This window comes from Cervus elaphus, chromosome 18, assembly GCF_910594005.1.
Source record: "Cervus elaphus chromosome 18, mCerEla1.1, whole genome shotgun sequence".
Classification (NCBI taxonomy): domain Eukaryota; kingdom Metazoa; phylum Chordata; class Mammalia; order Artiodactyla; family Cervidae; genus Cervus; species Cervus elaphus.
The window spans coordinates 109,354,223-109,370,986 of record NC_057832.1 but is presented as its reverse complement, the minus strand read 5'-3'; the positions used below and the strand labels follow the sequence as shown (position 1 = coordinate 109,370,986).

At 38.1% G+C, this 16,764-nt stretch overlaps 1 protein-coding gene across 1 annotated transcript in view; it reads left to right on the top strand.

Moving 5' to 3' along the window:
* KDM7A (lysine demethylase 7A) overlaps nucleotides 1–16,764 on the top strand; it is a 75,294-nt gene that overhangs the window by 33,017 nt on the left and 25,513 nt on the right. Inside the window, exons 2-7 of the mRNA XM_043871604.1 lie at nucleotides 187–272; nucleotides 6,200–6,317; nucleotides 10,525–10,685; nucleotides 12,523–12,664; nucleotides 12,956–13,142; nucleotides 14,098–14,260. Coding sequence (XP_043727539.1) covers nucleotides 187–272; nucleotides 6,200–6,317; nucleotides 10,525–10,685; nucleotides 12,523–12,664; nucleotides 12,956–13,142; nucleotides 14,098–14,260 — 857 coding nt within the window. The remainder of the gene's footprint in view (nucleotides 1–186; nucleotides 273–6,199; nucleotides 6,318–10,524; nucleotides 10,686–12,522; nucleotides 12,665–12,955; nucleotides 13,143–14,097; nucleotides 14,261–16,764) is intronic.

Here is a 16,764-nt window from a genome sequence, read left to right as displayed (position 1 = left end):
GTGGGTTGCCATTTCTCCAGTATGCAGAGAAGACAATAAAATTTATTCTTACATGTGTTTCTGTACTCTTCAAAATGTGTTGGTGAGATTGTTGTGCATTTCTTAGCTAGATTCTAACCAATCTATTATAGTTAAGTAAAGATTTTTACCTTATTTACATATTGGCCTTATGTTTCTCTACCTTAGCTGTGTTGGAGTAGAAGAACATCATGCCGTCGACATTGACCTGTATCACTGTCCCAACTGTGCGCTTCTGCATGGCTCCTCCTTGAGTGAGTACTAGAAGCTTAAATCAAAATTGGGATTTAGAACTTAATATATACATGACAATACTTAATGATACTCTGGCTAGTTTTATTATACCCACCAAGAACTATAAGAAAGGTTTTTCTGAAGGTATTGAGAGTACAGTTTTTGTTTGAATTACTGACTTATTTAACAAGTCAAAGCATTAAGTGAAAAAAACACTATTGTTCTTAATTGCCAGTGCAAAGCTCCAAACTCAAAACACATATTTTTCAAAGCTTTCAACTTGAGAAATAAAATAAAGTAAACTTTTTCTGATTCTGGCTATTTTTATCTCTAAATGTTTTTTTTAAAAGGATTGTAACTAGACTTACTGGTGATCAGTCTGAAATGTATAGAAATACTGAATCACTACTTTGTGTGCTAGAAACTAACACAGAGTTATTGGCCATTTATGTTTCAAAGACAAAGGCTCATAAAAAAAGAGAACGGATTTGTGGTTACCAGAGGCAGGGGTGGGGGGTGGGGGGCAGGATTTGATGAAGGTGATCAAAAAGTACAAACTTCCAGCTATAAGATAAATAAGTACTAGGGCTGTACAACATGTAAATATGATTCAGCACTGCTGTATGTTCTTTGCGAAAGTTGTTAAAAAAGTGGATCCTAAGAGTTCTCATTACAGGAAAAAAATTTTCTTTCTATTTTGTTTATTTTGAGTCTACATGAGATGATGGACAGTCATTAAACTTACTGTGGTCATCATGAAATGATGTATGTCAGTCAGACCATTATGTTGTATAACTTAAACTTATTCATTGCTGTATGTCAATTATATCCCAATGAAACTGAAAGAAGAAGAAAATAATCAGTACTATTTGGGACAGTGTATAGGACAAGACTTTAATGCACATGTGCAGTACACTTGGAGGAAAAAATTAGGGCACTGACATGCCAAGGTATTACTTCTGTTGTCCGAATTAGGTCCGGCTGTTGAGTATGGCCTAGAGTCCTGTCTAGCAGTCCTCTATGATGGAAGTAACCTTCCCACAGTCATCCTGTCCCAAGGACAGAGGCCAGACCAAGTCTCTGCCCACACTGTCCTTTCTGAGGGCCGTGGGCATGGGCAGGGAAGCTCACACATCTTCTGGAGTGCACCAGCAACACATAGGAAAGGAGATTGTTGTTCAGTCGCTCTGTCGTGTCCGACTCTTTGCGACCCCATGCACTGTTGCACGCCAGGCTTCCCTTTACTATCTCCTGGAGCTTGCTCAAACTCATGTCTATTGAGTCGATGATGCCTTCCAACCATCTCATCCTCTGTCATCCCCTTTGTTGCTAGCCTCTTACAAATGCTTCAGAATATATTGGAGTATTAGTTATTGTACAGATGTGAGAGTAGAGAAGCGATTTTTAAGAGGCTTTGGAATATATTTTAACTATTTCTTCTCTTAAAAACTTAGACTGCATCCTAGCATTTTTGTGTTCGTAAAACTAAAGGGGAAAATTGTAGACTTAATCACTTTAGAACTACCTTTTCCCAAACATACCTTGTACACACTTTGGTCAGATGTGGGTAACGTAGACAATTTCTTTTTCTGAATTCAGTTTTTTCCCTAGTACTTTTTTAAAGTAGAAATTGTGTTTTTTGATTATGGGCAAGTGATTTTTCAAAAGTGACTTAGTAACAACTGACTGCTTATCTGTTTTGTTAGAAATATTAATAATTTACCTAGTTTCTAAGAGATTTAACAATTTAAGCTATATAAATTATTGAAAAATTTTTTTGTAAAGTACAGGTTATCCTTTTTGTTAATTATGCAGTATAAAATTTGAGGTTAGCAAATTGGTTGAATTGTTACATGTATAATTGACTTATTGTCACAAATTTAAAGAAGATACTACTTATCTATGTACTTGGCTGCCTTGGGTCTTAGTTGTGACCCACATCCTGTTTGTGGCGAGTAGGCTCGGTAATTACAGCGCAGGCTCTCTAGTTGTGGCCCATGGGCTTGTGATCCCATGTGTGATCCCACACATGTGGGATCTTGGTTCCCCAGCCAGGGATTGCACCCATGTTCCCCATACTGGAAGGCAAATTCTTAACCACTGGACCACCAGGGAAGTCCCATAAATGTTTATAAAGTTTCATATTTTGTGTAGTGCCGAAGTATGTAGTATATAACTTGAAGTAATTATTGACCAAGTGTAATTCTTGGAGGAAATAAATAATACTGGCTTGTTATATCAAGACGAGAAACAGAACTGAAATGTAAGTTTCAGTTTAGAATTTAAGTAAATAACCCCCAAATGAAATAATTTGAATTTAATTTCTATGAAATGTTATATGGGTTATTATGAATCAGAATAATGTAGTATTTAAAACACTGCTCCATGTAATGCACTCTTATTTTCTTTTTTCCTGTGTGATTTAATTTTTTTAAAAGCTTGTCATGCTCACTAAATTGATTTCACAATCCATAATGGATCATGAAGCTACACTTTGAATAACAATGCTTCAGAGGGGAGCTTGACTATTACCTGCCCTTTCATATTCTTCTCATCCGTGATCAGGCATGGGCTGTCTTCTGGGCAAAAAGTCCAGCTCTAAGTACCCATAAGAAAAATGCCACAGATCCAGCAATCTGTTTTATCCCGGTTTAACGTTCCATTTCCCCACCCCTCACCCTCACACCTAATTTGGGTAATCTCTTTTGGACATTTTTCTCTCTGCTCTTAAGCCTCTCTTACTTGCTACCAAAGATTTCCTGTTTCTTTCAGAGTTCCCTAGGAATTCTTACTGCAGATTCCATTTAGACAGTAAAATATTCATTAATATGGTGAATTTAGACTTTACCTTCCTAATGGGGATTAAGAACTCTATTCGAGGCCCAGTATCAAAAAACCCAGCCCAATACTTAAACACATATTCTCAGTGCTCCTCAGGCACATGCAATCCAAATGCAAAATTTTCTCTCCTTTCCCTATGACCATTATTAAAATATTCTTTCGCTGGCCTCCTTCCTTTGAGAAATTCAGTCAGCTCTTGCAGTGGCTGATTTGATGTGTTGAGGATGTTAGTCCAACAGGACAGTGTAGCCTTCTATTAACATCCTGCAAGTCAACACATTTAAAAGGAAAGAAAAGTAATTGGCAGCTTATTGGTTGCCCCAGACACGATGGTGAGAAGTACAGTTAATAGATTTATGTTATCTCCTTTGATATTTGTAACACCTTGATGTGAGAAAAATGATCTTACTAGGTCTGTGATGTAGCTTTTTGGCAGAGCTGGAGTTTGAACCTGCAGCTGTCCAATCCCAATCTGTTTTAATTCTAATCTGTTATGTCAAAATGAAAATTAAAACAATGTGACATCATTATTAACTTTCAAATGGGCAGTTTGTTCTTTTTCTTTTTTCCCTTCCTCCCTCTTTCCCACTGTTGACCAGGTTGCTCATATGTATTGGTGAGAATAGGTTACCTGCTACTTTTCTGGAGGCAATTTTGTAGTATGTAGCCAGAAACAGACTTATGTATATAAATATTAATTTCATCTTTGTTTAAAGATACATCTTCATTTACATCTTAAAACTCTAGGCTGCCTTTAAATTGTTTTTGAGCATTTAATAAGGACGAAATGCCCATGATAGTAAAGATAAGCATAAATATTATGATCCCAGCTGAAAATAAAATGGGGTTATATATCTGTGTATATGTTAAGCAAAAAGCCTGGAATCAAATACCTTTGAATCATATACCTTTGATTTTTGTTTTGTTTTGTTTTTTGACTGTGTAGCGAGGCTTGCGGGATCTTCGTTCCCCAACCAGGGGCCGAATTAGGGCCCACAGCAGTGAAAGCACAGAGTCCTAACCACCGGATCGCCAGGGAATTCCCTAGAAGTGATTTTAAGTAAGGAAAAAAGAATACACACACACACACACACACACACACGATGGATGCCTTAATGGTATTTTCTAGGAAGGTTGCCTAATGATTGTCAGTTTTTTTCCATGAGGTTTTTTTAAAAAGTGGGATTTACTCTTTTCCATGTTGAGGATCTGACTGCCATAAATTACTTGGGAATCTTGTTTGAGACTTAGATATGAAGGAACCTAATTTCTACCCCTGTTGATTATTTAAATGTGGCTTCTCCTTATCCGTATGAGGATCCAGCAGTATTTTATATTATTATGATCTTTGTAAGGTGAAGGGTTTGAAATAACTTAGACTCATAGAGTTGTCACCCCCTGCCAAGGTTTTATTATGAAAATGTTCAAATATACAGGAAAAGTTGAAAGAATGTTACCTCTAAACCTACCATCCAGATTCCACTTATCAGCATTTCATGTTACTTGTTTATCTCATATCTGTCCATTAACTATCCGACTGTACACTGCCCATCTTATTTTTTGATTCAATCTAAGTAAATTACAGACATCAGTACATTTCCTGGGCTTCCCTAGCGGCTCAGATGGTAAAGAATCCGCCTGCAATGAGGGAGACCTGGGTTCAATCCCTGAGTTGGGAAGATCCCCTGGAGAAGGGAGCGGCTACCCACTCCAGTATTCTGGCCTAGAGACTTCCATGGACTATATGTATAGTCCATGGGGATCGCAAAGAGTCAGACATGACTGAATGACTTTCACTCGCTCACATGCATTTCCCACAATTACGGAAGTTTTAGGCTTAAAAGTGATTTTCAAATTAAAAAAAAAAAAAAGATGTAAAACTGAAATCTTACCTCGATGCCACACAAAAGATGTGTAGGTAGTTCCACCCTGAGGAAAAGAGGAATGAATGAGGTCCAGAGCTCCTACCTCAGTCTCTTCTCCATCTTCCCTTTTATTAAGGGTTCCGCAGCACAGTCTGAAAAATAGAACTCAGCCCCTTCACTTCCACATCGAGGACACTGCACCCAGACATGTTGCAGAGTAAGTCGGGGCTTCCCATGTGGCACTAGTGGTGAAGAGTCTGCCTGCCAGTGCAGGGGATGCAGGTTCAGTCCCTGAGTCGGGAAGATGCCCTAGCGGAGGATATGGCATCCTACTCCAGTGTTCTTGCCCGGAATATTCCTTGGACAGAGGAGCCTAGTGGGCTACAGTTCATGGGCTTGCAGAAGAATCAGACAGAACTAAGTGACTGAGCGTGCACACACATGCGCAGAGTAAGTTGTGACTAAACTAGGAGTCAAAGCCACGTGTCCTGATTGTGGTTGCTGTGCCTACTCAGGTTTTAGCCTCCCAGAGCTATAGACTCACAGGATCTGAGCGTTAGAATGAACCCTCCGGTATTTATTCTGTCACCTCACTTGTCTTCCTTATATTATGATGCTGTTCCTCTGTCAATGTAACCATGCTTATTTTGGGAATAAATCTTGACATAAAAGAGAAGTGACTGTGCTGTTAAAATAGATTTCTGATGTGAGATCAAAGGCCCTGTCCTGAGAGACTGATTTGGATGATCTATAAAAATCCTGTTATGACCTAAAGTTCTAGTGACAGTCCAGATTTTAAATAGTAGTGAGGTTTATAGCATATATAAATATGGGTATTATAAAAGGCTCAATCTGCTAATTTGAATTCCTTGGTTTAATTTTAAAATAATTTTTGAAGTAAAAAGATTTAAAGGACTTCCTTGGTGGTCCACTGGTTAAGATTCTGAGGTTCCATTGCAGGGGGTGTGGGTTTGAATCCTGGTTGGGGCATGCTGTGAGGCATGGCCAAAATAATAATAATAATAGTAGTAGAAGGATTTAAAAAACCCCACAGTTAACTGCCTATAGTTGCAGCATTCCATAAAGTAAATTTTACTTCTTCAGCCTTAGAAATACATTTAAAAATGTGAGTATTATTATACTTAACAATTGTTTCTGATTATGTAGACTATAATGATAGAAAGTACATGGTACCACCAGTTACAGAGATGTTTTCTTCTTTCAATCTTCTCAAAATCCAGTGAAAAAGAGGAGGAACTGGCACAGGCATGACTACACAGAAATTGATGATGGTTCCAAACCAGTGCAGGCTGGAACTAGAACTTTTGTGAAGGAACTACGTTCTCGAGTCTTCCCAAGGTATGGAAACCTGTTATGACCAAAGAACATTTAAGAATGTTACCTAATAAGGTGACATTATCTAAAGCAGCGTTTTCAAGCTTCAGGTTGCAAGCCATTACTGTTCTCAACCAGCTTTTTACTTTTTGAAAATAAAATAGAAAATTTTGGTGCATTGCATGTAATAGGAGTAAATAAGCATAGCTTCGTGAAAGTTTTGTTATATGTATGTGTACTGGATTACTGTGTAAAAATGTTTTTCTTAACTGTAGGTCTCAATCTGAGAAGTTTGAAGCACATTGATCTGAGGCACTTAGTCCCATTCTTGACTCCTTATGTTGTACACCTGCAGCTCCTCTTTCCTCTTTACCTCACCTGCTCCTGTTTTCACGCTGTTTTTCCCTTACGTTGTTTTCTGATCCGTCTCCACTCTACTTCGGCCGGAAGTCCTCACAGCTGTTGCTCAGCCTCTGGTGGCAGCAAGACTAGGTTTTGTTTTTTGTTTTTAAGATAATGTGTTTGAGTTGTGTGGCCCGAGAGAGGAGTGTCAAAAGCATTATGCAGCACTTAGTCACGCTAATTTAGATCATTTCCTACTCACTGCCTGACATCTATTTAAAGTGATAATGCTTAATAGGCTTTTTACACGGGATCACATCCAGGCTTGTTAAAAAGGGGAAGTACAATTCAAATTTCAATCATAATATCACCTGCAGCCTATTATGGAATTATTTCAGATCCTGTAAGTGTAAAACCCTTGCTCTTTCTTTGTAATCTTGAGGATACCTGGCCAGTCCCCTCCCTTAAACAGAAGCATAAGTGATAAGCGGCTTCTGTTGGCTCCCACAGGTAACAGAGAGAAAAAAATATGAAACACAGTGATTTCCATGTGCTTTTTGCGATATTAAAGGTCCTGTTCTCAAATATTCTCTTTTATCAGTATCAAAGTCATTGGAGAAATGTTTCTTTTCATTGATTGATTTGGAGCCCAAATTTTCAGCCAGTGTCTCTCGGCTGGCTTCAGAGAGGCTTGTGAGTTCCCTAAAACTGTATAAACTATTTATTGTTGATGTGATTTTTTTCAGGGAGCAAGGCCATAGTTTTCATTTTTTTAAATAGGTTTGTAACCCAAAAGAGTAGTGTCAAAAATCCTGGCCCAGTGATTCCTGTGGTTTCTCTGCCAAAGTGTTAAACACAAATGAGTTAAATACAGATTACAGAGATGCTCACAAATGTCCACACTGTACTTACCATTAATTAAAGGTCTTGGTTTTATTTTGTTTAACTCCATAAACCTCCAAAGACAGAGTGACAATAATTAACTAAATCACACATATTCAATGGGATTAGCATAGAAATGTGTAAAATAAAGTGAATGGGTTATCTTCTCCACCCTTATTTTAAGACTTAAAGTTTTTTCAGATCCTTTTTTTATGTAAATGATAATTTTTAAAAACAATTATGTGTACAGATGTGTGATGGATATACACTTCTAATTTTAAAAGATAAAATGGAGTTATGTTACACATATGTTGTGCAACTTGCTTTTTTTTTACTGTTATATTTAATAGATACCCTTCTGCATATATACATAAATTTATCTCACTCTTTAACTGCTATGTAGTGTGCAATAGTATGTGTGTGTGTGTGTACCATATATATGTACCATTGTTTACTTAACAGTCCCACTATGGTAAAGGGTCCAGTTTTTTTTTCTCTTGTAAGTAATGATGTACCTATATTTTTGAGCACTTGAATCTATATATTTTTGATCACTTTGGAGGAGTAGAACACCAAACATTTAAGATGAAGGAGTACAAGAGATTTAAGATTCTCCTTTAGATTGGGTTTAAGGAATTGTTAAGTTCTCAGAGGCTGAGGAAGAAGGAACACTTGGGAATATTTATGGGGAAAATAAAAGGCAATACAGAACTCAGTGAGTCAGGTAAAGAAGCTCTAAGCCTTCTACTTACATGACTGTCCAAGGAGAGTCTGTCTGGATATTTTAAGGCCTTAAACTGACCTGCTGTTTCTGAGAAGGTGGGATGATCTGAGCTCAGTAATTCAGGGACCTAGTTTCTCCTGTTATCTCCTTGACAGCTAGGCTACAGATGACATCAAGACAGCTAAGATCTGATTGTAAGAAAGGAAACTGTTGTGTTTAACCTATTATGCAAATGTTGCCCTTAGCTTTCAATGTATAGCAGCTGCAATTCTGTGAGCATTTGGAATATAAAATTGAGACTATCTCCATTTTTAGAGATCTCTGATTTATGGTTAGGGAACAATCAACAAAACTGGAAAATTCTTAAAGAGATGGGAATACCAGACCACCTGACCTACCTCCTGAGAAATCTATATGCAGGTCAAGAAGCAACAGTTAGAACCAGGCATGGAAAAACAGACTGGTCCCAAATTTAGAAAGGAGTGTGCCAAGGCAGACTGTTGTCACCCTGCTTATTTAACTTCGATGCAGAGTACATGATGCGAAATGTTGGGCTGGATGAAACACAAGCTGGAATCAAGATTTCCAGGAGACATTATCAGTAACTTCACATATGCAGATGACAGCACCCTTATGGCAGAAAACTAAGAGGAACTAAATAGCCTTTTGATGAAAGTGAAAGAGGAGAGTGAAAAAGCTGGCTTAAAACTCAACATTCAAAAAACTAAGATCATGGCATCTGGTCCCATCACTTCATGGCAAATAGATGGGGAAACAGTGGAAACAGTGGCAGACTTTATTTTCTTGGGCTCCAAAATCACTGCAGATGGTGACTGCAGCCGTGAAATTAAAAGATGCTTGCTCCTTGGAAGAAAAACTATGACCAACCTAGACAGCATATTAAAAAACAGAGACATTAAAAAAAAAAAACAAAACAGAGACATTACTTTGCTGACAAAGGTCCATCTAGTCAAAGCTATGGTTTTTCCAGTAGTAATGAATGAATGTGAGAACTGGACCATAAAGAAGGTTGAATGCCAAAAAATTGATGCTTTTGAACTGTGGTGTTGGAGAAGACTCTTGAGAGTCCCTTGAATTGCAAGGAGATCCAACCAGTCCATCCTAAAGGAGATCAGTCCTGAATATTCATTGGAAGGGCTGATGTTGAAGGTGAAGCTCAAATACTTTGGCCACCTGATGCAAAGAACTGACTCATTGGAAAAGACCCTGATGCTGGGAAAGACTGAAGGCAGGAAGAGAAGGGGACGACAGAGGATGAGATGGTTGGATGGCATCACAGACTCAATGAACATGAGTTTGAGCAAGCTCCAGGAGTTGGTGATGGATAGGGAAGCCTGGCATGCTGCAGTTCATGGAGTAGCAAACAGTTGGACACGACTGAGTGACTGAACTGAACTGAGGAGACAGTGAAAAGGGACAGACTTGAGTGTAATGCCTAGAACAGGTTAGTCATTAAAGAATGCAGCCAGAATGCACCTGTTTTTAGTGACTGAAGGTGACTAATGTATTAAAACTTATTAAATACTTAGGATAATGATCTTTTAAATCAGGAATTCTCAACTGGGGCATTTGGACGTTGTTTCAATGAGTAAGGACTATGGATGCTAGTCATCCTCCAGTCTGCAGGAAAACATGAATTGTTCTGTGTCTCAGGCGACTTTATGATGTCTAATAAATATTTGTAGAATTTTATAGCCAGATGAAATATGATCTGGTTTTACTTATCCTAACCAGCTCTTATTGTATTGTACCCCCTCCCTTTTGTTCTTCTGGCTTCTATGCAGCATGTGTTGAGTTACTTCTAATCTTGTTACTTCTTTTAAATCCAACCATTCATTACGACTAATTGTAGGCATCCCATTATTTTGTTATTCTGTTAGGGAAGCCTGGCATGCTGCAGTCCATGGGGTAGCAAAGAGTAGGACATGACCAGTGACTGAACTGAACTGTTATTCTGTTACCTTTTCTAGTGTTGTTTACCTGAATATTTACATATTGCAATCCATAGTTTGCTATAGTTTGTTTTTTCTCTTGTTATAGTTAAGGCATTTTATATAATTCACATATATTTTTCCAATTACATGTAGGATACTAAAAGGAGCTTTATAAAACATTAGTTATAAAAAAGGAAAATTAGGTATGAGATAGGTTGAGAACCACTGATACAGGTAATAATATAGCATATGAATTAATCCATTACCAGATTTTTTTTTAGCTGAACTTATCAGCAAAGATGACATTTTACTTTTATGTTTTCTTTAGTGCCGATGAAATCATTGTAAAGATGCATGGCAGCCAGCTGACACAAAGATACCTGGAGAAACATGGATTTGAAGTCCCTATAATGGTTCCCAAATTAGATGATCTAGGACTCAGGCTCCCTCCACCAACTTTTTCTGTTATGGATGTGGAACGTTATGTAGGTACGAACTTGATTCCTTTAATTGCTTGGGAAAACACGGTAAAAATAAACTTGATATTATCTTAAAATACCAAAAACTGAATGAAGAGGTGTTAGTTTAGTTCAGTTTCTGGGTCAGGAAAAGTGAAATGCAATGTCATGTACGTTGAAAACGTTTTTCTCAGCAGACCTACTTTCAGAAAGACAGAAGGAAGCATTCTGTACAGCCTCATCCTGTTGCTTTATTTGTTTTTTTGTCCTCAAATTTACTGATACTTGCTAGGAAAAAATACTACAGAGGGGTAGCTACAGATATGAAAAAGAAGTCTTTGGGAAACTGGGTGAGTTCTAGACCTTGGTAGCAGCATTCAGGTGCAAGATTTCTGGATCCTGGTTTAGTAACCTCCTGCTGCCTAGAAAAGAGAAGCTTATTTTCAAACCTAGTTTTACTTTAATGACTTGAGGATACTGCCATTTAATGATGTCTGGACTTAATGCTTTGTATTGAGTCGCAGAAAGGTATAAGAAGCAGGGTGGAAGACCCTTTCTCTGTTGCATTATTTTTGACATTTTCAGTTACTTCTTTCATTCTCATTAGGGTATTGAGAGAGAAAGCTGACTCTATGTAGATCTCATTCCTTGTCAGCAAAGTAGATAAAGATTATTTAAGGATTAGATCTCAAGTCTATCTTGACTCAAACTGTCTATTCTTTCCAGTATGTTATCTTCTGAGCATGAAATAATCTGAGCATTTGTCCCTTTATCGATCCATTGGTTGACATTGCCAATTGTTTCACTGAGGAAATCCAGTTAAATTGTCTGACTTCACATTCAGCTTAGTTTTGAACTATTTGATAAATTAGAAGATGAGGCTGAGGTTTCACATAAACCTGATTGTATAGATAACATTGTAAAATAAATAGCTAGTGTAATAAAAGTGTAGGTAAAATGTTCACACTACTTGATAGCTAACTTTTTTAATACTGCAAAATGCTTCAGTTAACAGAATTGTTTTGCCTGCTAAATATAATATAGTCTATTTGACTTTCTTAATTTGTTTAAAGTTACATTCAGGTAAGAAGCTGGCACTTATTTGTTTCCTGTTTCAGATTAAGTATTGCCGTATTTTGAATTTCACCTTATCCTGTAGGGCATTGTAAAACTAACTGGTTTTTAGGGTGATTCAGTGTTGTACATGCAGTACCTCATGGTTTTATAGGAAAATTGTAAATTAATCCCAATTCAAAACTCATTTCACAGACAATAATATGAACTGATTTTTGTTTCATTTTTTTCTTGAAGCAGAATATTAGGAGAGAAGACACTACCAGGCAAACAGAAATTGTTTGTACTGGTTAATTTGTTCACTAATTCCCCAATGACTGATTGGTTTCTCAAAATGATGGACTCAGAATCTTAAGTGTTGAAGTAAAAGGGAAAAGTCTGTGTCCACATTTTGTGTAGAATTCTTAATTATAATTATTGATCACCAGGAATTAACAGCCAGAACATGTGGCACAGTTTTTACCTACCAGTGTAATATGCATTTTTGTCATAGGCTGCACAAGAAATCATTGTTGTATGGAAACCTTTGTAAACACATAAATTTTCACACTCGGTGTTAATTATGCAGCTCTGTCTTAATTGCTTTATTCTTTCAAAAATTGTTCCTTTGTTCCGAAGTTCCAGTTGGACTTAAAAAGTGAGGATATAGGAAGAGTCTTTGTCTAGGCTATGTAGTTCTTACAGATAGCTTAATTATCATGTGCAGTAAATATGGTCTTTAAAATATTTTTCTTTAGGGCATCTATTGATGAAACTCTTAAGCAAAATAATAAGACGATAATTTTTCTCTGCAGGTGGTGACAAAGTGATAGATGTCATTGATGTGGCAAGGCAGGCAGACAGCAAAATGACACTTCACAATTATGTGAAATACTTCACGAATCCCAACAGACCAAAAGTGTTAAATGTGATCAGCCTTGAATTTTCAGATACAAAGTGAGTAGTTCTGGGCATTTTGATTTAGCCTTGTGAATGTTAGCTAAATGTAGTTAAATGATGAATTTATTTTAGTAAGAAACATAATTGTGACTCCTAAAGTGGTCCAGAGATATAGCTATGTTGTACATTTTGCTTTGGCATGCTCAAACTTTTAAGTATTCTTGTTAGCCTTGAGTTTCAGTTAATTTCTTGGTTGGGGTTGAGATGGGAGATGCAGTTTTAAGAAGTTTTAATTTGCATGATGTGGGTGTGTGTGTTTGTGTGTGTCTGTTTTGTTTTTTTTTAAAGGATGTCTGAATTGGTGGAGGTTCCTGATATAGCCAGAAAACTTTCCTGGGTGGAAAATTATTGGCCAGATGATTCAGTCTTTCCCAAGCCATTTGTTCAGAAATACTGCTTAATGGGAGTTCAAGACAGCTACACAGATTTCCACATTGATTTTGGTGGGACTTCAGTTTGGTACCATGTCCTCTGGGTAAGCTTCGCGTATTTCTTTGTTCACTTAACTACAAAAACATACAGTCTTCTTCCCTGTAGTCAATGACCAGTCAATCCATGAATCAGATACCTGAGAAGGAGCAAAATTAGAGTAATAATTGCTTCTGATCTTAAGGTCAGGCTAAAGACAGCTAGTTGGATAAGTCAGGAATGCCCATAAAATTACGAATTCTCCTTGGGAGCCTATATTCACCTTGCTTTATCTAGAACTGTGCTTTTCCATTACAGTAGCCATTCAGCACATGGGGCTAAATGTAAATAATGAAACATAATGTCAAATTCAGTTCGTCATTTGTACTAACCACATTTCAAGTGCTCTGTAGCCACTTAGGGCTTTTCATCTACTGTATCGGGTAGCACAGATAGGAAGCATTTCCATCGTCACAGAACAGTGACAGTCTTGAACCAGATCTTCGTCTAAACCACGTGCCTGTGCATCAGCAACGCTCTGGACTCTGATGCTGTGCCTTGAGCTCTTCTTTTGCTTCATGTGAAAGCAGAGGGTCAGGTCACTAAAGAAAGTCTGTTCACAAGTCTTTAAAAACAGCTGTAGTGTTACAGGTCTTAGAAGAAAGGGCAGAGTTTGCAGAGATGACTCTCTGTAACCTGGGGCCCATTAACCTGTATTTACTTCTATACCTTGAACATGAGATCAGTAGGATGCTTGTGATTCTTTACCCTCCTCTCCTGTAACTGTTTCTCCATCACGGCTTTACTGACCCCTTGTCGTATTGGGAGGGGGAGCCTTAGTACCTGTGAAGATGCTTACTAAAGGCAATAGCTGTTGATCAGGCATGTGAAATATGTCTTTCTGAGAAATCTGACAATTATCTAATGTAATTTAGAACATTGTATTGGGAAATTGCATCAATATAGGCCACCCTGAGAATGGCATTTCCTTTTTCAAAAATAGTGTGATTACTTCCTCCTAGGGCGAGAAGGTTTTTTATTTGATAAAGCCAACAGATGACAATTTGGCCCTCTATGAATCTTGGAGTTCATCTGTGACCCAGAGTGAAGTGTTCTTTGGAGATAAGGTGGATAAATGCTACAAATGTGTGGTAAAGCAGGGACATACCTTATTTGTTCCTACAGGTAAGGTTTTAATCCCATCCCCACTCCCCATAGCGATTGCTCATCACAGAGTCAGCTTTTGATTGGAATCTCTGAGTTTAACATGTTTGGAAAGTAGCTTTGCATAGCCTGAGAGATAATTCTTATGTTGAACTTTTCACGTCTTTGTCCCTTAGAGGGTTTCTCTTGTGGTTCAACTTGTTTTGGCATTGTGTTTTTATGTCATTTGCCTTCATTTTTATTTTGAAAAATTGACATACCTTAATATACACCCTTTAAAAGTGTACAATTCAGTGGTTTTTAGTAGATTAATAGAACTGTGCAACCCTCTCCCTGTCTAATTCCAGAACATTTCATCACCTCAAAAAGAAACCCTGTACCAGTAGCAGTCACTCCCTGTTTCCCCTCCTCTCAGCCCCTAGTAACCTCTAATTTTCTTCTGGCTCTGGATTTGCCTGTTTGGGACATTTCATGTATAATAGGTGACCTTTTGTATCCAGCATCTTTTAGTTAGCATCATGTTTACTAGACTTATCCATGTTGTATCTCTTATCAGTGTTTCATTGCTTTTTATGGCCAAATAATATTCCATTGCATGTATGTATCACATTTCATTTATCCCCTCATCAGTTGATGGACATTTGGGTTGGTTCCACTTTTTGACTGTTACGAATAGTGTTGCTTTGAACATTTGTGTGATAGTTTTTGTGTGGAGGTTTGTTTTCATTTCCCTTGGGTTTATACCTAGTAGTGGAATTGCTGGGTCATATGGTTTAATGATGTTTAACTTTTTGAGGAACTGCCAAACTGTTTTCTTAATGGCTGCACCATTTTACATCCCTACCAACAATGTAAAGTTATTTCAGTTTCTCCACATCTTCACCAACACTGTGCTTCTCTTTATTTTTGACATTCTAGTAGGTGTGAAGTACTAGTATCTCATTGTGGTTTTAATTTGTGTTTCCTTAATGAGTAACGATGCTAAGCATTTTTCATACTGGCTATTTGTATGTCTTCTTTGGAGAAATGTCTGTTAAATCCTTTGCCCGCCTTTAAGCTGAGCTGTCTTTTTATTGTTGTAAGAATTCTTTATATATTCTGAATAGACCCTTTTCAGATATATGATTTGCAATGTTTTCTCTCATTCTGTGGGTTGTCTTTTCACTTTCTTGATAATGTCCTTTGCACAAAATTTTTAAATTTTGATGAAGTTCCCTTCAGTTTTTAACTGGTCAGCTCTACGCTGATGCTGAAGGCCAAGGCTGCTGTAGGAATCTGGGCTGCTGTCCTGGGATAATTAGGAGGCAAATGAGTCTGTTCTGAGGGAGCCTAGGAAGGGATTGAGTATTGGCCTTAGTTATAGCCTCAGGTACAGGCATCAGGTATATCATTTTGAGAGGTGACTGAATGCAGGGTATGGATTCTGCAGGCCAGGGGTTCTAAGAGTTGTGTTCTTCTGATTTGGGTGACCTCAATGGCTGCAGAGTTTGCAAGGATCTGTTATAGGCCCTGCTTTCTTACTTTGGCTCTGGAGTATATAATAAGTATGTCTTGAATAAATGAATGAGTAAATGCCTAGAACTACCAGAATTTATAAAATCTAGATACCTATCAATATTTTCACTGTGAATGGGCCAAACCCGTCCCTTAAAGACCCCCAAAGCTCCCTTTTGTAGTAAATATTTTGTTATATCTGTTTTAAAATCTTAAATTCAAATTTATCATCAGTATAACCGCCAGCACCAATAGTTCCCTCCCCCCAACTGATGTAATAACCTAATTAGATTATAAAGAAGTTAGAAGTAATTTATAATAAAATACTGTTTTGCAATGTCCCTGCTCAGGCACAGCAGCACTGGAAGGCAGGGTGATGCATAGGCCAGCTAAGCAGTACAGGTGTGTGGCGGGTAGCTCAGGGTCTATAGCGTTGGTGTGGATTACGGTTCTCAAACTACGTGGACCCTCAGAGTCACCTGGAGGGTTTATTAAAACACAAAGCATGTGTGTGCTCAGTCCTGCCCAGCTCTTTGCGACCGTGTGAACCATAGCCCACTAGGCTCCTTTGACCATGGGATTCTCCAGGCAAGAATACTGGAGTGGGTTGCCAGGCCCTCCTCCAGGGGATCTTCCCACCCCTGGGATCAAACCTGCATCTCTTGCATCTCCTTCATTGGGAGGGGGGTTCTTTACCACTGGCGCCACCTGGGAAGCCCAAAATACAGAGCATTGGGCCTTAACCCAGTGGTTCTGATTCAGCAGCTCTGGGGTGGGCCTGAAAATTTGCATTTCTATTAAGCTCGCAGCTGAGGCTGATGCTGCTGGTCTGGGGACCACGTTTGAAGAACCACTGCTATAGATAGTGTGGGTTTTTTTCCCCCAAGGTATTTGGCAACTGATAAATTTTCTTCAGTGTACAGGCTACCTAGTTGTGTTCCTAGAAAATTGTGCCAAAACCTTGCAAAAGATGCTGTGTTTCACATTAATGGAGCTATCATTTCTGGGCTCAGTCAGTGACAGATTCTGTA